This window comes from Bos javanicus, chromosome 8 (genome assembly GCF_032452875.1).
Source record: "Bos javanicus breed banteng chromosome 8, ARS-OSU_banteng_1.0, whole genome shotgun sequence".
NCBI classification, from domain to species: Eukaryota; Metazoa; Chordata; class Mammalia; order Artiodactyla; family Bovidae; genus Bos; species Bos javanicus.
In genome coordinates this window covers 17,679,153-17,702,590 of record NC_083875.1, presented here as the reverse complement: position 1 = coordinate 17,702,590, position 23,438 = coordinate 17,679,153, and the positions used below count along the sequence as shown (strand labels likewise).

Genomic DNA, 23,438 nt, shown 5'->3' with positions numbered 1-23,438 from the left:
GACAGATTTGCCATTTGTATCTGAATAACTCAAATGAACATGTTAAAAATAGAAAAGAAAATAGAAAAATTGGAAATCAGATTCTTTTATGTATTCTTTCCACAAGTATCCTTAAGCCTCTATTTGAGCCACACATGGGAGGCTCATTGATGTTAACATTTCTTAAATACTATGTGCCTAACATCTCCCTAGCAACTTTTTATACACATTGCTGTGTAATTGAATCATTAGCAGATGCATATCTGATGAGAACCATTATGATTTTCTATTAATAGATAAGCATTGTAACTTAGAAGCATTTACATACCTGGTTCCCTTTATTAGACCTGGGAAGATGTACCGTGGCCAGATCCCAGAACCAAGGCCCTAACCACCACCCTGCACTGCCTTCCAAAACCACCATGAGCCTGCCCTCCTGGAATGCCCAGTCCAGTAGGAGAGATACACTTTGCGTGAGGCTGTAATTGGGAAGGGCAGAGCATGTGGGAAGACAGTACTAGGGCAGTTAACCTGGATTCCTGGATGTGAGAGTTGGACTGTGAAGAAAGCTGAGCGCCGAAGAATTGATGCTTTTAAACTGTGGTGTTGGAGAAGACTCTTGAGAGTCCCTTGGACGGCAAGGAGATCCAACCAGTTCTTCCTAAAGGCGATCATTGGAAGGACTGATGTTGAAGCTGAAACTCCAGTACTTCCAATGTACACTCAAAGGAGTCCTGGGTGTTCATTGGAAGGACTGATGTTGAAGCTGAAACTCCAGTACTTTGGCCACCTGATGCGAAGAGCTGACTCATTTGAAAAGACACTGATGCTGGGAAAGATTGAGGGCAGGAGGAGAAGGGGACGACAGAGCATGAGATGGTTGGATGGCATCACTGACTCAATGGACATGGGTTTGGGTAGACTCCGGGAGTTGGTGATGGACAGGGAGGCCTGGCATGCTGTGGTTCATGGGGTTGCAAAGAGTCAGACATGACTGAGTAACTGAACTGAACTGAACTGAACTGAACTGAACCTGGATTCTAGGATTCTGGAAGGCCCTTGGAAAAAGTGATGTCTCAATGGAGACTGCTGAATAAGTAGGACTTGGTGAAACACAGGGAAAGGGAAGAGAAGGGAAGAAGTGGATGTGAGTGATCACGTGGTCTGTTTGTAGCACTGAGCACAGTTCTGAATGGCTGGAAGGGAGAAGTAAGGACATGCGCCTAGGGGAGGATGATTCTGAAGGGCTGATGTCTGGAACAAGGCTGGAGGTCTTAAGTGTGTGTCTCAACTTTCACACTTACTCATGGTCAGGAGGCCTTCAAGAAGGGGCTTAGTCACCCTTAACTCCACCACCCACATGATAGACGTGGATATCTTGTCTTCATAGGGCTGTTAGGTAATTACTCAAAATAATAATGGACATAAAATGAAAGATGTTTCCCATAGATGAAAAATAATTGAGCTAAGTTTCAGTTGTCTCCTTCAATTTAATGATAAATAAACACTAAGAGTAATAATGTCATTTTACTACCTTATAGTTTCTTCTCCACTCCTTAAGAAATAAGTGAATTATATTCTTGGGTAAGGTCTTTGAGTTAATTAACCAATCCAAATGGTCCCGAGCAAGTCATCTTCTAATGTAGGCATCAGTAATTTCATTTTAAAAATAAAATGTTGGGCACTTCCTTGAAGTTCAGTGGTTAAGACTCCACATTGCTAACGCAGGGGGTGCAGGTTTGATCCCTGGTCAAGGAACTAAGATCCCACATGTCATGCAATGTGATCCAAAGATAAAGAATAAATAAATACTTCTTTAAAAAAAAAAAAAAAAGTCCTAGGAGAGGCCTCTGGAACCGAACTACCTGCTTCAAATCCTGGCTGTCCCGTGAACTTGCTGTGTAATCTTGAAGAGAATTCTTAACCTCTCTGTACCTTGATTTCCTCATTTATAAAATTAGGATAATTGTAGTACCTATCTCCTGGAGATATTATGAAAATTAAATATGTGCAAGGTTCTTAGAACAATGCCTGGTTCATAGGAGCTTATTGTTTTCATGATCCAGTCAAGTCACATGATTATCCGACTATGTGTAAAGTTTGAGCCAGATTCTGGTGTCATCAGGAAGCCCAAGTTGCAAGGTTGGCTTGTGGATGCCCCTCATTAGTCCTCAGCAAAGATCCGTCAGCCTAGAGCCATGAAGGCAGAAGGTGGCAGGCTGCGCGGCAGGAGAACACTGCCGTGTGACTGTGTTCAGATCCTCACAAAACAGGGAGCTTAAAAGGCACAAAGTCTGAAATAATAAAGAACCACAGAACGGGCAGAAAGAACAACCACACTGGAGTTGAGCCGAAGGGGGAATCTCGGTTCCCTTTCAGAATACAATGCTGAGTGAGAAGTCCCACGGTTAGCTAAACAATCTTCACACAAAGGAGCAGAAAATATAAACAAACCACAGAGAAAGGAACAACAGCATGAAATGGTCACAAAAATTCTCACAGGAACTGAAGGGCATGTCGCAGAGAGTACGAGACACTTGGGTGAGGTTGCGAAATGAAGCTTCTAGTCAGGAGACAGGGAGCCCTGGAAAGTGGCCCCTGGGGTCCCCTGTCTGCCTTCCCCAGCACTCGTGGCCACACCGCACATGTCAGCACAGCAGCGTGGCCTTCATTTATGTTTGGGAAGGATCCTGACCTCTTCTAAGCACCCAGGGCTTTGACATACATCATTTAATGTTCATGTTTGTTGTTGTTTAGTCGCTGTTTAGTCTCTTCGTCATGTCTGACTCTTTTGCAACCCCATGAACTGTAGCCCTCCAGGCTCCTCTGTTCATGGAATTTTCCAGACTAGAATACTGGAGTGGGTAGCCATTTCCTCCTCCAGGGGATCTTCCCAACCTAGGGATTGAACCCACATCTGCTGCATTGGCAGGCAGACTTTACCACTACGCCACCTTGGAAGCCCTTTAATGTTCCTAACAACTGTTTAAGGCAAATACTTGTACTTCCAAATTACAGATGAGGAAGCTGAGGTGTTCAGAGGTGAAGTAACGGGGTCAAAGAGGTTCAGAAATTGGCAGAGGGTGACCTTAAGCCCAGGACTGTCTCGTTCCAGTGCTCACAGTGCTCTTTGATCTATACCATTCTCCCTCTGGGTCCACATTCATCACCATCTGCCCCACAGCATCTCTGTGGGAGTCTTGCAGAGTGCCATGCCTGGGTTGGCAGGTACTAAGGAAAGCAAGAAGATGTACCTAAAGCCCAGGTGCTTTTGAGCATAGTGCAGAGGCATCGTGTGCCTTCACAGGGTAGCTCTCTAAGCTAACATGAAAATCCCCTGACTCCTGCCAAGTCCCGGATCTCATCCTCTGATTCAAGTTTCAGTTGTTCCTGGAGAAGCTATGTAACCTCATTTTCTCATTTGGCTTTTTTCTCTCTCTTTTAATAGCTTCCTTTCTACCAGCTACTTTAACTATGACTGTGGACAGGGGAGATAATGTGAACATATCTTTCAAAAAGGTATTGATTAAAGAAGAAGACGCAGTGATTTACAAAAATGGTGAGTCCATATGTTTTGTTTCATTCCCGCACTGTTGTGTAAGGCATCAGACAGCCAAGCAATATTGGGTCATTATCTCATGCCAGTCTGGGGGGGCAGATGTTTGAAGTCAAGCTGCTCAGTGAAAATGTTAGTTGCTCAGTCCTGTCCGACTCTTTGCAACCCCATGGACTATAGCCCACGAGGCTCCTCTGTCCGTGGAATTCTGTAGGCAAGAATACTGGAGTGAGTAGCTATTCCCTTCTCCAGGGGATCTTCCTGACCCAGGGATCAATCCCTGTTCTCCTGCACTGAAGGCAGATTCTTTACTGTCTGAGCCACCAAGAAGCTCAAACAAATTCTATGATAGAAGCTGTCTTAGGTAACACGTTTGGTTACTTAAGTAAATTAAGTAAAATGGAAATTTACATACATATGTGAAATGTACCTACAGTGTATTGGGTTAGCCAAAAAGTTCATCTTTTCCATAAGATGTTATGGGAATATGCAACATGAACTATGAATGTTCAACAAAATTCCATCATGATGGAATCTTGGGGTCTCCGATTCTGCCATGTGATATGTGACACTGTTTGATTGCAAGGCTAAGGGAAAGGGCAGAGTGCACCTGGAACGCCAGTTGGTGGTGATTCTGGGGTCTAACTGTGCAATGCAAATCTGTCTGTGTCCAACTACTATTTGGCAGCATCTGGTGGCAATTGTCTCATGCAGCTGAGATATTGATGGGGACTAGTCTAAGCTCTGTGGATAGGTGAGGCTTACAGATGGGAGTAGTAATTCTAGGTGTCTCTTAATTGATTGGTTGGCAAGGTTACCTGACATTTCCCCAGGTTTGCCTAGTTGCCTCTCCCGGCGGAAGATAAGAACGTTAGGCTACCCTCATCTTCATGTGTTCAGTGGTGGACCTCAGAGACTAACCTGTCTACTCCAACACCATCCCTTTCTCGAGTTTTGGGAGAGCATTCAATAGCAACCTTTTCATTCTTCTCCCACATCTGATATGCTTGAGCACATTTTCTATATCAGGTCAGGGAAAGCTGATCAAGTGGAGGGGCCAGACAAGGGAACAGGAGTGTGTGAGGGTGACCCATGGCTCTTCACTCTTCTCCCTTACAGGTTCCTTCATCCACTCGGTGCCCCGGCACGAAGTCCCTGACATTTTGGAAGTGCAAGTGCCTCACGCTCAGCCCCAGGATGCTGGCGTGTACTCGGCCAGGTACATAGGAGGAAACCTCTTCACCTCAGCCTTCACCAGGCTCATAGTCCGGAGTAAGTGACGGTGTAGCTGTTACAATTTTGAGTTGTGAGTAACCAAAACTGACTCTGGATACTTAAGCAAAAACTGGGATGACTTGGAAGTATACTAAAGACTCTTAAAAACTGATTTAAAGGCTGACAAGCAAGTTCCAGAAAATATCTTCCAGGGAAGATCTGCAGCTCAGCACTGCAGTGTGGGAGGGTGCTACCATTACCCTAACTTAGCTTCAGTGATGTTTCACTTACTTCTAAGTGTTAAACTCTCAGGATAAAGAGTCAGATTGGTCTAAATATTTGTCAGGTGTCTACCTGCCTAGACCAAGGAGTTATAGATGGGGGTGGAGCCGCATATTACAGCGAGGGCACTAGGGCCTCACACTTGAATAGCAGCAGTTTCCTCAGACAAAATGGGAATCCCTCTGAGCTGGACAGTCCCCCCAAAAGGTGTCTGCTACTGGGAGAAGAGTTAGGCCTTCTGGGTTAGTCTGCTGCTGCTACTGCTAAGTCGTGTCAGTTGTGTCTGACTCTGTGCGACCCCACAGACGGCAGCCCACCAGGCTCCCCGTCCCTGGGATTCTCCAGGCAAGAACACTGGAGTGGGTTGCCATTTCCTTCTCCAATGCATGAAACTGAAAAGTGAAAGTGAAGTTGCTCCGTCGTGTCCGACTCTTCGTGACCCCATGGCCTGCAGCCCACCAGGCTCCTCTATCCATGGGATTTTCCAAGCAAGAGTACTGGAGTGGGGTGCTATTGCTTTCTCCGAGTTAAAACACTAAGTCCCCCGTAAATCACACACTTTTGAGATCATTTAACTCCAAAATGTGTTTTCTGTTTTCAGGTTTGAAAAATGAGAGTATTAGAACTAGTGAAAATGTTTTCCCCCTATTATAGCTATCAAGGTAGAAAGTAACTATCACCAGTCATTTTTACCAAAAATTGATCTATAGAAAGCAAAAAACTTGCCCTGAGTTTTCCCCAGTTGTGTTAGGTGTTCATGATATGAAATGTTCAGGCCTTCGGGTCTAAGTATTCTGACAGGGATGCCCTGTCATTCCTCTAATGATCAGCACCCTAATTCATGAAAGTACTTGTTTTGCTTTGCATTATATTCATGCATTCATTCATTCAACAAATCTGTGTGGATTATAAGTCTCTGCCAAGCATTATGTTGGTGTTGAGAATACAAAGATAATAAGATGACTGACTGTCCCTCAGGTAATTCTCAAGCAGAGCAGGTACATACATAAATAGATAAACAGGTATTGCAGTATGACAATAGACCTATGAAAAGTGTGGGTCATCTAGTTTGGGCAAATAAAATCCCCTTTCATTCATCTCCTTTCTTTGAGAATCTGAATGGCAAGGACACAATTTGCATTCACTTCATTAAGATGGGCTCTCCAGCTTGATATTGAAACTCCAACTAAAAATCTTAATTTATCTACTTAAATGATTGTAATATATAGTGGAACTATATATAACTTTGTTCTATATTTTCCAAGTCTCATGTAAATGTGTTATCATACTTTTATAACTTAAAAAAAATTTTTTTAATAAAAAGATGGTCTCTCCAATGTGATATAGCACCATGTTCCATGCTCAGAATCAGGGATAAATTGGCAAATTTCATAACAATATCAGAAACATCAGATATTGATACATGGTAAAAGGTTTAAAGCTTTTTTTTCTTTAACATCAGAGCAAATAAGATTTAGCATAGTTTAGAATTTAAAATTCTCCTGAACTTTTAAGATAAAAGACTTCGAACACATTTTGATCTCCAACTTGTCTCCTTTTTAGATTGTCAGAAGCACATTTATTTTCTTTTGCTCTCATTTCAGTAAAACTGTTGGAAAAGCACTGCTAATACCTAAAATCATTCTAACAAAGTTTGAGCTGGGTCACAACCATCCCATTTAAAAGTACTTTTAAAAGTACTTTTCCCTACTTGGAGCTTCCCTGGTGGCTCAGACAATAAAGAATCTGCCTGCAATGTAGGAGACCTGGGTTCAATCCCTGGGTTGAGAAGATCCCCTGGAGAAGGAAATGGCAACTCACTCCAGAATTCTTGCCTGGAGAATTCCATGGACAGAGGAACCTGGCGGACTACAGTCCCTGGAACCTCAGAGTCTGACACGACTGAATGACTAACACTTTCCCTGCTTGACCTCTTTTATGTTTACTAAGAAATGAGGTACAGTTGAAGGCACTTGTCCATTTCTCATAACTAGAATATCTTTTCAGGTAAATTTGAACCCTAGGAATCAGTTCAGTTCAGTTGCTCAGTCATGTCCAACTCTTTGCGACCCCATGGACTGCCGCACGCCAGGCCTCCCTGTCCATTACCAACTCCTGGAGTTTATTCAAACTCATGTTCATTGAGTCGGTGATGCCATTCAACCATCTCATCCTCTGTCGTCCCATTCTTCTCTTGACTTCAATCTTTCCCAGCATCAGGGTCTTTTCAAATGAGTCAGCTCTTCACATCAGGGGGCCAAAGTATTGGAGTTTCGGCTTCACCATCAGTCCTTCCAATGAACATTCAGGACTGATTTCCTTTAAGGTGGACTGGTTGGATCTCCTTGCAGTCCAAGGAGCTCTCAAGAGTCTTCTCCAACACCACAGTTCAAAAGCATCAATTCTTTGACATTTAGCTTTCTTTATAGTCCAACTCTCACATCCATACATGACCACTGGAAAAACCATAGCCTTGGCTAGATGGACCTTTGTTAGCAAAGTAATGTCTCTGCTTTTTAATATGCTGTCTAGGTTGGTCATAACTTTCCTTCCAAGGACTAAGCGTCTTTTAATTTCATGGCTGCAGTCACCATCTACAGTGATTTTGGAGCCCCCAAAAATAAAGTCTGTCACTGTTTCCACCGTTTCTCTATTTGCCATGAATTGATGGGACTGGATCTTTGTTTTCTGAATGTTGAGCTTAAAACCAACTTTTTCACTCTCCTCTTTCACTTTCATCAAGAGGCTCTTTAGTTCTTCACCTTCTGCCATAAGTGTGGTATTCTGTCATAAAGACTGAGTATTAAAAATCAAACTGGTTATACTTACAGGGTTTCTTTTCAGCATAAATTCTCTCCATGGCAGTGTAGCAGATTCACTTTGCTGTACAGTGGAGACTAACACAACCCTGTAAAGCAACTGTACTCCAATATAGTTTTGTTTTGTTTTGTTTTTTTAAGATTTTTTGAAAACATTAAGATTGTAAGATTTATCTTTGGATGCCATGGATCTATAGTCTCCTAAAACACAAAACCTTTTTATATTTTGAAGAAAATCACAGAGGCCTAACTGCATACTTGGAGAAGGAAATGGCAACCCACTCCAGTATGCTTGCCTGGGAAATCCCATGAACAGAGGAGCCTGACAGGCTACAGTCCATGGGGTCGCAAGAGTCGGACACGACTGAGTGACTAAAAGACAACGAATTGCGTACTTGTTGCTTATCAAGGAACTCTTTTCCTGCCTTCATCCCTGGGAGATCACCCCATTTATCTCCTCAAGCTTAATCCTTTTCTCTTTCCCAGGATTAAGAGTGAAACTGTGACAGGTCTACAGATTGGTACATAGGTTACTGTAACAGGAGACCCACTTTTATCCCAGGGTTCTGTCAGCATTAGTTTTCAGCGTCTGAAGATAATCCGGGGTCTGGCTTTTAAGAAATCACTGATTGTGTAGGATTTTCCCCTTTATACATGAAGGCATGTAAACACTAGCTTTGAGACATTTTGTAGCTTTATCTGTTAGGTGGTTGCCTGTCAGACTGGGTCTGTGTTGACAGTCTTACTGATTATTCTAGAGAAAATACTGATAACCAGGAGTTCTTGCCAAAAATATTATAAGCCGTTGGCACAGGTCCACGTTTACCACTGTGAGACTCATATTCAGGGACAAAGACATTAGTTCCTTTCAGAAGAAAAATTAAACTAAATTCCTGACCACAAAAGGTCACCCCACCCCACTCCCCCTGACTTTTCCTTATGTTAGAAGGTATCCTTGGGTCTAATTAACAATCTCAGATCGCCAGGCACTGAAGTGGAGGAGCCAGGAAATACGAATCTGGGAAGCCTCTTACCATTCTTGTGCTTTCAGCCTTGGATCTTGCTTCATTTCTTCTGTGCTTTCTACCTGAAAAATATATAAGTGCTACTAGCTCCTGCTTCCCCTTTTAGCTTGGCTCCCTTCTCCACATTCTTCATCTTTTAAAAATTTTTATTTAATATTGAAGTATGGCTGATTTACAATGTTGTGTTAGTTTCATATGTACAGTAAAGTTATACATATACATATATCTATTCTTTTTCAGATTCTTTGCCCATTTAGGTTTTTCTCCACATTCTTTAAACTTCTGCTGCTGCTAAGTCACTTCAGTCATGTCTGACTCTGTGCCACCCCATAGACGGCAGCCCACCAGGCTCCTCCGTCCATGGGATTCTTTAAACTAGATGTTCCCAAACTTTGGCATGCCTCAGAATTATCTAAAACACCTGTGAAGCATAGGGTACTAAGCTACCTCCAGAGTTTCTCATCCAGTAAGTCATGGATAGGAGTCTGGGGTTTGCATTTCTAACAGATTCCCAGATAATTGGAGATGCTACTCATCAGGGGTCACACTTGAAAACCACTGCTCTTGTCTCTAACTGTACCTGCAGCTCCTCAAGCATACCATGTTTTCCTCCCAGTCTAGCCTTTGCTTAGAACACACTCTCCAGCATTATCTTCTTTGTCACTTAGGAGGTCGTACAGAGTCAACTCACATACTACCTCTTCTGGGAAGCCTTCCTTTATGCCCTATTCCAGCCCTAATGCAGATTAGGTAGTTCTCACACTGCTATATTTAAGATGAATAACCGACAAGGATCTACTGTATATATAGCACAAGGAGCACTGCTCAATGTTATGCGGCAGCCTGTATGGGAGGGGAGTTTGAGAGAGAACGGGTACATGTATGTGTATGGCTGGGTCCTTTTGTTGACCACCTGGAATTATCACAACATTGTTGATCAGCTATACTCCAATATAAAATGAAAAGTTAAAAAAATAATTGGGTACCTCTGTCTTTGTCTTTATCATGTTCCGTTACATGTCTGTTTCCCGCATTGGACTCTTAGCTTTTTGAGAACAGAGGTTGTGTTTTATTTATCTTCATTCACCAGCGTCCACTCATGTGACTAACATGTCGCAGGTGCTCAGTAGAGCTTTGAGGAATGAACGTGCTCCACTCACCAGAGTTTTGTTTTCCTTAACCAAAGGATGTGAAGCTCAGAAGTGGGGACCTGAATGTAACCGCATCTGCACTGCTTGTATGAACAATGGGATCTGCCATGAAGATACTGGGGAATGCATTTGCCCTCCTGGGTTTATGGGGAGAACATGTGAGAAGGGTAAGTCAAGAGTGCTTGATGAGTACCTTGTGGATTTAAAATCCATCATTGCTGGATCCAAATTTTAGATCTGGACACAGTTGGGATGGAAGCTAAATGGCCTCTGTGACACCATATGGTACCTTTGTGTAAATTCAGAAAAGGCTCTTTATTGTCAACCACTGGAAAGTTGTGAAAGTCACTCAGTCGTGTCTGACTCTTCGCGACCCCATGGACTGTACAGTCCATGGGATTTTCCAGGCCAGAATACTAGAGTGGGTAGCTGTTCCCTTCTCCAGGGGAATCTTCTCAACCCAGGGATTGAACCCAGGTTTCCTGCATCACAGGTGGATTCTTTACCAGCTGAGCCACCAGGGGAAAGTTGTGACAGGTGTACAAATCTGTGACGTCATTGATGTGAACACCGTTTCATCAGTTTGTGCAATGCACGACCTGCATGACTGGGAGTAGTGGCTCCTATGTCCTGTCCAAAAGGCAGTTTCATTATCTGTAAGGTGGACCATGAGGGTTCTTTACCCTGACCATTCCATGGCTCAGACTGGAATATTTTCCATGTTCAGTGGTCTAGGAGAGACCCTTGAAAAGAAGAATCATGCCTTTCAAAGGGTTGGGTATTTGCCTCTGAATCATCTTTTTCTCTCCCATAGCATGTGAACCGCACACATTTGGCAGAACTTGTAAAGAAAGGTGTAGTGAACCAGAGGGATGCAAGTCCTTCGTGTTCTGTCTCCCAGACCCCTATGGGTGTTCCTGTGCCACAGGCTGGAAGGGTCTGCAGTGCAATGAAGGTATGGGCCAGTCACACCCTGAAGAAACAAGGTTCTAGCAGGTATACCGAGGATTCCCAGCTTCCCAGACATCGGTGTGTAGGACATACCTGGACTACTCAGTCAGCTGTCTATGCTGAGCTATAGGGTTTTGAATCAAAGATACTTTCATCCGAAGTTAAATATGCTTTTGTATTAAGACTCTGGACCACTTAGAAAGTGCTGCTGATACACATCACCTGGGGATCTTTTTAGAACACAGATTCTGTTCTATAGGTCTGGACTGGAGACTGAGGGTCTGCATTTCTAACAAGCTCCCAGATGATGCTGTTGGGTTTCAGACCACATTTTGGGCTGGAAAGGCATAGATTTACTTTTTTCACTACATCATAAATATCAGTACTTTTATGTCAGATACAGACAAGATTTGGGATTTGAAAATTGAGGAAGTTAAGATCTTATCTTCTGTGGATACTAGTAGCTTCACCTACTCGAAGCTCAGAGGTGTACGTTTCTCATCTACTTTCCAGTAGGCTTTTCATATTGACTATCACACGGTAACTTAACGTGAACGCATGTGTGCTCAGTCACGTCCAACTCTTTGAGACCCTGTGGACTGTAACCCACAAGGCTCCTCTGTCCATGGGATTCTCCAGGCAAGAATACTGGACTGGGTTGCCATTTCCTCCTCCAGGGGATCTTCCTGATCCAGGGATAGAACCCACGTCTCCTGCATCTCCTGCACTGCAGGCAGATTCTTTACCACTGAGCCAAATAGGGAGCCCGACTTAACGTGAATCTGTAGGCAAATATGCTAGACCCTCCCTAACAAATGCTAATGTGGTGAGTTAGCCAGAGCTCAAAGACGTTTCAGTATTTGCTCCCCAAAGTCAGTTTTTTCCACATCTGGCACTGCTGGAAGATGGACTACGTGGCACTATTCCATTTCTCCTTGTGTTGATTGTATCCTAAACATTGTGAAATTTACAGTGAGGAGACTCTGCAGTGCAGTATATTCCTCTCAGGAGTGTTTATTTTGTTTGTTATGTCCTGTAAGGCAATCAACTTGGGGTGACTCAAACTGCAAACTCTGACTCCCAGGCATCAGCTCAGACTCAGTTCATTCCTTTTACCTTTAGCTGGGCTGTGTTGAGCTTGCACTTAAAGATGTGTGGTTCTGGGAGCAGCCAAAAATTTGGGACTTCCTCCCTCTGGTTCTTCCTTTCTAAATTTTCCCTCCCAATTTTAAGTGGCTGCAGTTGCCCTGACTCTGTCCTCTAAGACTTCTCTACCAGTAAGACTTCAGGTTTTCTCTGGAGTTCTAACATCCCCACATAGTGTCAGCTGTGCTGACCATGGGACTAAAAGCTGGGGAGCACACCATTCCCATCTTCCAAGTTTTAATTCCCCTCAGAGCCTTCCTGGTCCTTCCCATCCTCCCTCCCACCTCATCACTCATCAATGCTTTCAGGTGGCCTGGTAAGTGCTTATTCAACTTGCCTGGAATCAGAATTTCTCTAACCTTTAATTTCTTGGTAATACAGATATATCACTTACTACCTTTTATAACCGGTAAGGTTGATAGCTTGGAGAGAAAAATAAAACTAGCCACTTACAGCCTGAATCTTCATCCTTCCCCCATATTAACACTAGTTGTTGATGCCTTTGTTGACAGCATGCCAGCCTGGTTATTATGGACCAGACTGTAAGCTCAGGTGCAGTTGCACCAATGGGGAGAAGTGTGATCGGTTCCAAGGATGCCTCTGCTCTCCAGGACGCCAAGGGCTCCAGTGTGAGAAAGAAGGTAAAGCAAGGTAACACTGTAATCAGGGCCGAGTTCAGCACATCTGAACCCAGCTTTGCTGGCATCATTCTTGCCCCACGAGCCCAAGAGTCTTAAACTCCTTCTGTTTCCAAGCAGAAGTAGGGAAGAATAGATCCTCTGTTCTAAAGGACCACTTTCTGAACCTTCTTTATGGACTCTCACATTGGCCTTTCCCATAGAGAATGAACCTCGTGCTCTTTGTAGCACAGTAAGTGATAACCAGCCACCGAGAGCTCTGTCTGCCTCTTTGACGGTCTTTTCTAGGACCAGACTTTTCCCTGGATATGCACAGCAGTGAAAGAATTACTTTGAAGAATTACAAAATTAGATTTTTTTTGGCTGGCTTTCTTCATTTACCATACTGTTTTTGAGGTTTATCTATATTGTAGCACATATCAGTATGCTTCTCATTCCTTTTTATTGCCCTACCATCTGTTCTCATTAAAAAATCTTGTCTGAACATAGCCATGCCCCTTTGTTTACCATAGATCATGTGAGGCTGCTCTTACAACGGGGTTGAGTAGTTACCACCCAGAACATATGGCCTGCCAAGTTGAAAATATGTATTATCTAGTCCTTTAAGGAAAGTCTGCTAACCCCTGTCCTAGAATATACTTTTTAAAATCAAAAGAAGCATATTTTTAAAATTTAAAAATAATAAACATATATTACATTTTCAGTCAAACAAATATAAATAACATATGTCCAGTGAAATCTGCACTCAGAGTAGTAAGACATTTGTAGTCTTTTCTCTGTGAGTTTTAAATATCAGAACAAGTATGGAGAGAAATACCAACTGTTTTCTCAAAGGCCTTAGCTGGTCAGCTTTATACTTTCCCTTCTACCCCAGGATTTGGACTTTGCTACAGGGTAGGAATCTGGGAGGGTGTAGAGAGGGGAGGAAAGGCTATGGGGCTGTCAGAGGATGGACTGAAAGTGGGCATCAAACAAGCTTAATGATTTGCCTTTTCTGTTCCACTTCTTCCTTTCTGTACTAAGGCCGGTGTTGCAAAAAAAAAGTGAGACTCTCAAACTTAGACCCAGATTCTGGGCTTTCAAGGGGCAGACCCCTTTCCCCACACCCTCTACCTGTTCCTCTAACCTCCATCCAATCGCAGAAAACTGCAAGGGGACAGAGAAGAAAAGGCATGGATTGAAAGTGTTAGAGCACTTCCAACAATTCCAACACCAGTACCTAAGTGTGCTAAACAGTTTGGCAAATTTTCTCATTATAGTCTCCCCAGCTCTGCAGATGTATCAAAGAATACCTTTGTGGCTATTAGACCTTTTCTTCTCCTGCTCTGTACACTTCACTTGTTTCAATCTAGGCTTGAGAGATAGGATAATAATATATAATATCAATATTGATGCATTTACCCTGACCCCCACCTCCTCTCAACACTGCTATGGAGCAGCTTGTAAATGACTGCTGTTCTTTTTTTCTGGAAAGGACTCAGCCACTTTTCCAATGTTTTAAGTGCATGTCCATCTCCTACATTATTTACCGAGTGTTGGACCGTTTTCAGTTGTGTCCTACATGTGGTCCAAAACTCTCTAAGACCCCATAGTTCAGGATAAAATTGTTAAATTTCAGGATTATTCATTCTCTACTCTGCAGATATTAGTAAGGAATCCTGATGCCTTTATTGATATCAGAGGCATTTATTTTCCTTTCCATGTTGGCAGCAGCATTTTTTATTTGGCTACTGATGAGAAATTGATTAGGGGAATTTTATTCCACTTCACTTCTTGGATGTAAATGTGAATATAATTAATCATCAGCCAGTTGCAGTCTTCCCAATCAATGAGACATCTCTCAGATGTCAAAACTAATGATCACATTGTTGATCAGAGAATCAGGGGCTTGCAGAGTGGAAGAAGAACTGGCTTTGGTTTTTGTTTTTGTAAAAATAAATTCCCTTAAAAAGCAAGAGAGGGACTGGACAGTCAGATCTGCAGAGATGTGGTGATGATGACCATTTCAGCATTGAGACCGTATCCCCTAGGACCCTGAGAAAGTACATCATTATGGCAAAGAGTGTGAATTCTGGTTCTGGTAACCATTTTAATGGGAATGGAGAGCAACTACCCCCCAAAATTTATTATGTAATGATAAAACAATAAAATACTTGCCAATTTCTTGCCCAGTACATGACTTGCTAGATGGTAACTACTTTCATATTTTCTGCTTATGCTGTGTTAAAGATTAGGTTTCACAGTGTTGTTTCCTTCATTCAGGTGTGCCAAGGATGACTCCAAAGATAGAGGATTTGCCAGATCATATAGAAGTGAACAGTGGTAAATTCAACCCCATCTGCAAAGCATCTGGCTGGCCCCGACCTGCTAATGAAGAAATGACCCTGGTGAAGCCAGATGGGACAGTGCTACGTGTAAGACTTATTCTCTCTCTCTCTTTTTTTTTTTTGGTAGAACAAATTATAGCTTTTTTAAAAGTTGAAACATAGTTGATTTATAGTGTTGTGTTATTTTCAGGTATATAGCAAAGTAATTCAGTTCTATTTTTCAAGATTATTTTCCAGTAAAAGTTACTACACGATATTGAATACAGGTCCCTCTCTTATAGACTAAATCCTTTTTTTAATGTAGTGGTTTGTATCTGCCAATCCCGAACTCCTAATTTATGCCCCACTAGCCCTCTCCCTTTCCGCAGTGGTAACCGTGCCTGTTTTCTATACTATAAGTCTGTTCTCTATACTATACATTTGTTCTCTATACTATACGTCTGTTCTCTATACTATATGTCTGTTCTCTATACTATACGTCTGTTCTCTATACTGTGAGTCTGTTCTCTGTACTGTACGTCTGTTCTCTGTACTGTATGTCTGTTCTCTGTACTGTGAGTCTGTTCTCTATACTATACGTCTGTTCTCTATACTGTGAGTCTGTTCTCTGTACTGTACGTCTGTTCTCTGTACTGTGAGTCTGTTCTCTATACTGTGAGTCTGTTCTCTATACTGTGAGTCTGTTCTCTGTACTGTACGTCTGTTCTCTGTACTGTAAGTCTGTTCCCTGTACTGTAAGTCTGTTCTCTGTACTGTGAGTCTGTTCTCTATACTGTGAGTCTGTTCTCTATACTGTGAGTCTGTTCTCTGTACTGTAAGTCTGTTCTCTGTGTCTGTGAGTCTGTTTCTGTTTTGTAAATAAGACCATTTGAGTCATATTTTAGATTCCATGTGTAACTGATTTCATATGATATCTGTCTTTTTCTGTCTGATTTGCTTCACTTAGTATGATAATAAGTCCATCCATGTTGCGGCAAATGGCATCATTTTTATTCTGTTTTATGGCTGAGTAGTATTCTATCATGTATATGTATGTGTGTGTGTGTATCGCATCTCAGACAAGACTGGGTATTCATATCTGGCACTTACCACTGGTTAGGGTGCTACCACATCGTTTTGCTTTGCTTGAAAGAAATAAGGACTAAGCTACTTTCCCACATGTTTCCCTTCCCTCTCCCAACAGTGCCAAATGCAGCAGAGACAGGTACCACCTCAAATGTCTCTGTGTCACAAGTGGTCTGCAGGAAATTGATTTATTTTGTTATCTAAAGACTTGGAACTAGTTATTTTATTTTTCTCTCAAAGATGACCAAAAATCAACTTGACCAGAAGGTAGATCCAAGTGATGTCTTAGGGGCAGAATATGCAGAATATTCACACATCAGATGTTCCTGATTCCACTTTAACAATCCACTAGGTGTAGTAGGCAATGGCACCCCACTCCAGTACTCCTGCCTGGAAAATCCCATGGGTGGAGGAGCCTGGTGGGCTGCAGTCCATGGGGTCACTAAGAGTCGGACACGACTGAGCGACTTCACTTTCACTTTTCCCTTTCATGCATTGGAGAAGGAATGGTAACCCACTCCAGTGTTCTTGCCTGGAGAATTCCAGGGATGGGGGAGCCTGGTGGGCTGCCGTCTATAGGTCGCACAGGGTCGGACATGACTGAAGTGACTTAGCAGCAGCAGCAGGTATAGTAGGAGCCGACTGACAGCTTCCAAAATCTTGCTGGCCTTTCCTAGTCACAGCTACCTTCTGGTGAGAGCTGACCACACTACACACGTCTCACTTAACATTAGTTAGTTATTTTGCAGAAGTGGAAACTGGTTGGGTGAAGCTAAATAAATAAAGAAAGTGAGAATCACTCAGTCGTGTCCAGCTCTTTGTGACCCCATGGTGGTAGCCCACCAGGCTCCTCTGTGCATGAAATCCTCCAGGCAAGAATGCTGGAGTGGGTTACCATTCCCGTCTCCAGGGGATTGTCCTAAGCCTGGAATCGAACCTGCACTGCAGGCAGATTCTTTATAGTGTCTGAGCCACCAGGGAAGCCCAAGCAATTGGCCAGAATTGGCAGAGCTGGGATGTGAGCTCGGGCCCATGTGTTTTCAGAGCCTTGACTTTTTCCAGAATACCATACTCAGCCAGCCTCTCAAACACATCAGAAGCCATTTTGTCATTTCACCCAGCCATCACTGCATTGGACCATAAAAGAACAAATGTTACCAGAAGCAGTTTAGAAGGAATTAGACTTTTTGCTTGGAAGTGTTTATCCCATACTCCCAAACACACAACTACAACAGCAGGATCTGCGAGGGCATCAATCCAACATAAACTTGCAGGGTTACTACAATAGCTTTGGAAATAAGCCAACGCTTATACAAGCTTTGGACTGATCTTCTTAATCTCTCCTAGAAAACTTCTTATTTAACAATGAGATGGGGTCAGTGTTATGAACCTTTGTGTTTATACCTCTGTAGAAGCTTCTGTTTTATTTTTTGTATTTGACCTTTCCAGCCAAAAGACTTTAACCACACGGGTCATCTCTCCGTGGCTACCTTCACCATCAACCGGATCCTACCCCCTGACTCAGGAGTCTGGGTCTGCAGTGTGAACACAGTGTCTGGGATGGTGGAAAAGCCTTTCAACATTTCTGTTAAAGGTAAGCTCTATTTTCCAGGGGAAGAGATTGTATGCTTGATGGTTCTGCATTTATGTATTGCTGGGTGCCGCCTTTAGATAGAAATGCCCTCTGACCACTAAAATGCCTTTTGGATGTTCTCCAGGATACTAAGCCTTAAGCAAAAAAATTATGTGCATTGAAATGGAAAGGAGGGATTAAGTTTATGACCTTTGGAATTACAGAGCCCTGGGTTTGATTTTTATGGCTGACAGCTAGTAAACTTGGGTGTGGCTTTGAGCAAATGAATTTGACCTCTCTGTTCAGTTCAGTTCAGTAGCTCAGTTGTGTCCAACTCTATGCGACCCTGGGGACTGCAGCACGCCAGGCTCCCTGTCCATTGCCAATTTCCAGAGGTTACTCAAACTCATGTCCATTGAGGCAGTGATGCCATCCAACCATCTCATCTTCTGTTGTCCCCTTCTTCTCCTCCAATGCTCAATCCTTCCAGCATCAGGGTCTTTTCAAATGAGTCAAGTCTTCCCATCAGGTGGCCAAAGTGTTAAGAGTTTCAGCTTCAGGATCAGTCCTTCCAATGAATATTCAGGACTGATTCCCTTTAGGATGGACTGCTTGGATCTCCTTGCAGTCCAAGGGACTCTCAAGAGTCTTCTCCAACACCACAGTTCAAAAGCATCAATTCTTTGGCGCTCAGCTTTCTTTATAGTCCAATTTTCACATCCATCCATGACCACTGGGAAAACCATAGCTTTGACTATTCGGACCTTTGTTAGCAAAGTAATGTCTCTGCTTTTTAATATGCTGTCTAGGTTGGTCATAACTTTTCTTCCAAGGAGTGAGCATCTTTTAATTTCATGGCTGCAGTTACCAGCTGCAGTGATTTTGGAGCCCCCCAAAATAAAGTCTGCCACTGTTTCCACTGTTTCCCCATCTATTTGCCATGCAGTGATGGGACCAGATGCCATGATCTTAGTTTTCTGAACGTTGAGTTTTAAGCCAACTTTTTCACTCTCCTTTTTCACTTTCATCAAGAGGCTCTTCAGTTCTTTACTTTCTGCTATAAGTGTGGTGTCATCTGCATATCTGAGGTTATTGATATTTCTCCTGGCAATCTTGATTCCAGCTTGTGCTTCATCCAGTCCGGCATTTCTCATGATGTACTCTGATGCTACTGCTGCTGCTAAGTCACTTCAGTCGTGTCTGACTCTGTGTGACCTCATAGACGGCAGCCCACCAGGCTCCTCTGTCCTTGGTATTTTCCAGGCAAGAGTACTGGAGTGGGTTGCCATTGCCTTCTCCAGATGTATTCTGCATATAAGTTAAATAAGTAGGGTGACAATATACAGCCTTGATGTACTCCTTTCCCTATTTGGAACCAGTCTGTTGTCCCATGTCCAGTTCTGACTGTTGCTTCTTGACCTGTATACAGATTTCTCAAGAGGCAGGTCAGGTGGTCTGGTATTCCCATCTCTTGAAGAATTTTCCACAGTTTGTTGTGAACCACATAGTCAAAGGCTTTGGCATAGTCAATAAAGCAGAAGTAGATGTTGTTCTGGAAAGAGCTCAACTGGAATTCCATCACCTCCACTATCTTTGTTTGTAGTGATGCTTCCTAAAGCCCACTTGACTTCACCTTCTAGGATGTCTGGCTCTAGGTGACCTGTCTGAACCTTTCTTTATTTGTAAATAAAGCTCAGCTTATCTACCACTCAGGGTGATTGTGAGATTGTTAAGTAGTGGAATTGCATCTGGCACAAGTCTGGTAGTTATTTTCTTTTTGTAGAAAGTTTAACTTTGTCATTGTCTTGACTTCTGATTTACTACAGAGAAGTTAAAGAATCTTAATTTGCAGACTACTCACTTAATATGAAGCCTGGGTGAACATGAATGATTTTCTTATATATTCAGAGTTCTGACTATTCTTCCTACTATGAAATAGTATTTCAAAATTTGGAATTATTCCAAGTGGATCTGTGTACATTTGAGGCTTGAGGGGAAGGAATAGAGTGGAAGTAACTCCAAGTTCCCTTGGTTGTTGTACAGAGAGGTAATACAAATTTTAAATTTGAAAGTTACAGCACCTAATAACTCTGTGGTATGTATTCTAGAAAGGCATTGGACTAAATGCTTCATTCATCTTATTATTTTTAAAATATTCATGGTATTTATTTTTTGGCTTCACCAGGTCTTAGTTGTGGCAGGCAGGATCTTTAGTTGTGGCGTGTGGGATCTAGCTCCCTAACCAAGGATTCATCCCAGGCCCCTTGCTTTAGGAGTGCAGAGTCTTAGGCACTGAACCACCAGGAAGTCCTATCTTACTTCATTTTTATAAAGACCAGGCACAATAGTATTGTTATCCCGTCTTGATCAGTCCGGAACTAGGTTCAGAGGTTTAGGTGACTTGCCTAAGGTAGCCCATCTCGTGAACAGCCAGTCTCAGTTTGGAACCTGGTCCAACCCAGCATCATCATTTCTAGATCATTTTGCTTTCTCAGTCTCTCCTGTTACAGATAAGGAAGCAAGATAACTGAAGTTGTTGTGTATGTAACCTACTTCACTACTTGATTAGGAATCTTTGGGTGATCCTAGAGGTAATTTCTGTCAATGAAAGTAAATACCCAGAACATAATCTTGTTTTAAGAAAAGGTCAGTAACAATAGTAACATAAATAGAGCCTCATAGAGTTAGATTCTCTGCCCTGAGAACCCACAGAAACAACCTCAGAATCTTTAATATTTTTTTTTGATTACTGGAAAAGCCTGGATCTATTTTATTCAGTAAAACATTAACACAATCAAAATAATTTCTTACGTCATATTTGTTCTTGGAAGAAAGGAAATGATATGCAGACAAGACAAATTATGTTATTTTTGGAATATTTGCTGTCCATGGAAAGTAAATAATAAGTAAAAAAACAAACCATGTTGCTAAGATTCAGAAGAGTCACTGATTCTAATTTTTATTTTTTAAATAAGACATAGCACGCAACATCAGTCCATTGAAATATCTCTTGTTCTAAGTCACTGATGCCTCTTCACTGTCATATTGACTGGTATCCTCAAAATGGAAAATTGCAAGTAGGTAAATTGAGCAGTGTCTTTAATCATAATATTAAAAAAGATACAGAGATACAGATTTCCTTCAGTGTTTGTAGGGAATTGGTTCTAGGACCTCTTTGGATACCAAACTCCACGGATGCTCAAGTCCCTTTTATAAAATGGTGTTGTATTTGTGTACAACCTACGCACATCCTCCTGTATACTTTAAATCATCTCTAGATTACTTAAACAATAGCCACCCCCCCATCTGTGGTTTCACTTTCCACGGTTTCAGTTACCCATGGTCAAATGAAGCTCAAAACACTAAATGGAAAATTCCAGAAATAAACAATATGTAATTTTTAAATTGTGTACTATTCTGAGTAGCGTGATGAAATCTCACACTGTTCCACTCCATCCTGCCTGGGATGTGGGTCTTCCCTTCATCCCATGTATACCACTCATTAGTCACTTAGACATCTACGTTATCGTTTCCTCTGTCATGGTATCAAAATGCTCATGTTCAAGTAACCTTTATTGTATTTAACAATGTGATGCTAGCAGTTTGAATATTCCCTTACTTTGCCTAACTTATAAGTTAAACTTTACCTCTGGTATGTGTGTATGGGAGAAAAAAATGGTGTATGTAGAATTTGGTACTGTCTGCAGTTTCAGACATCCACTGGGGTCTTGGAAAGTATCCCCTGCAGATAAGGTGGATTATTGTAACACCATATACAATGTAAATGCTATGTAAATTGTTGTTAACTATAATATAAATATTTTGTAAATAGTTGCTGGCACATGGAAAATTTCAAGTTTTGCCTTGTAGAACTTTCTGGAGGTTTTTTTTTCCTTTCTGAATATTGATCTGCCCTTGGTTGAATCTGCAGATGCAGAACCTGTATATAGAAGGTTGACTATACTAGACTTTCCTCCCAGAATACAAACTAGAGCAACCACTTTGGAAAATTGGCAATATATGCTAAAACTAAGCATACACTTGCCCTGTGATGACATTCTACAGCTAAGTTTATGCTCAAAAGACTGCATTTGTTAAACAGTGTTCAAGAATGTTCTGAGGAGTTTTATTCCTAATAGTCCAAATATCCATCAGCATTAGAAAGAATAAGTAGAGTGTGTTATATTCATATGTAATAGGTTTCTAGGGCTGTGGTAGCAGAGTACTCTAGACTGAGCGGCTTAAACAACAGAAATTAATTTTCTCAGTGTTCTGGAGGCTAGGTGATCAGCGTAATCTTACGTTGATCTGAGATCAAGGTGTTAGCAGAGTTACTTTCTTCTGAGGCTTTGCTTCTTGGCTTGTAGATAGCTATATTCTCCCTGTATCTACTCAGGGTCTTCCCTGTGTGTGTGTGTGTGTGTGTGGTAATTTGATCTTCTTATGAGGGCCTCCCTGGTAGCTCAGATGGTAAAGAATCCGCCAGCAACTCAGGAGACCAGGATTCAATGCCTGGGTCGGGAAGAGCCCCTGGAGAAGGGTATGGCTACCCACTCCAGTATTCATGCCTGGAGAATTCCATGGACAGAGAAGCCTAACTGGTTATAGTACATGAGGTCATGAAGAGTCAGACACGACTGAGTAACACGCTAATGAGGACAGCCGTCATACGGGATTAGTGATGACTATAGCCCTCACTGTAACTGAATTGCCTCTTTAAAGACCCCCATCTCCAAATACTGCAATGCTCCCCTCATACAGCAAGGGTGATGTGCAGGGCTGGCTTCATGGGCTTATGACCTGTCCACACAGGGCCCTACACTTGGTTTAAGTTTCTGCTGTCTTCAACTTGAAATTTTACCTTTGAATTTCATAAGTGAAGTCCAGTGACACCATGGAGCTTGTGCATGAGTAGAAGAGACCGATTCACAGTCTGTCTCCTTTCTTGGCCACCCCATTCCCCCATACATGTTCTCCATGCCCCAGGAGTCTAATGGACCTCTTAACTCACGGGAGTTCAGTAAGACTCAAAGCAAGTTGAATAAGTTGAGCTACTTCTATAATTGAGTAAACAGGATACTGACAGCCTGTCAAGACATCCTTTCCCTTCAAACCAGAACTTGCTTCATATGGTAAACATACTGTATATCTGTTTATTTACCATGCCCCTTATGGGGGCTAAGAACCATTGAAATATCTAAGAATGTTTTCTCTCATCCAGAACCAATTTTTACCTTGTTGGGGGTACTATTTCAGTCCCATTGAGAATACCTGGTCTTTGAGGTGGGGAGGTTGTTCTGGATTATATAGATGTGTTCAGTTCCTTAGTCATGACCGACTCTTCGTGACCTCATGGACTGTAGCCTGCCAGACTCCTCTGTCCATGGGATTCTCCAGGCAAGAATACAGGAGTGGGTAGCCATTCCCTTCTCCAGGGGATCTTCCTGACCCAGCAATCAAACCCGGGGCTTCTGCATTGCAGGCAGATTCTTTACCATTTGAGCCACCTGATTATCAAATGGTAAAGAATCTTTAAAGACTGTCAGAAAGAGGTATCACAACAGAAGAAAGGTCAGAGAGACATGAGTTTGTTGTCTTTGAAGATGGATAAAGGGACCATGAGTCAAGGAATACAGGTGTTTTTTAAGAAGCTGAAAAGAAGAAAACAAATTATCCCCTACAGCCTCTAGAAAGGAACACAGCCCTGTTAA

General features: G+C 42.3%; 1 protein-coding gene across 2 annotated transcripts in view; it reads left to right on the top strand.

The window, feature by feature from the left end:
• TEK (TEK receptor tyrosine kinase) overlaps positions 1-23,438 on the top strand; it is a 104,606-nt gene that overhangs the window by 49,476 nt on the left and 31,692 nt on the right. For both annotated transcript variants that reach the window (XM_061425107.1, XM_061425108.1), the window contains 7 exons: positions 3,428-3,538; positions 4,655-4,807; positions 10,063-10,194; positions 10,842-10,982; positions 12,637-12,765; positions 15,025-15,176; positions 17,604-17,748. In XM_061425107.1, coding sequence (XP_061281091.1) covers positions 3,428-3,538; positions 4,655-4,807; positions 10,063-10,194; positions 10,842-10,982; positions 12,637-12,765; positions 15,025-15,176; positions 17,604-17,748 — 963 coding nt within the window. The remainder of the gene's footprint in view (positions 1-3,427; positions 3,539-4,654; positions 4,808-10,062; positions 10,195-10,841; positions 10,983-12,636; positions 12,766-15,024; positions 15,177-17,603; positions 17,749-23,438) is intronic.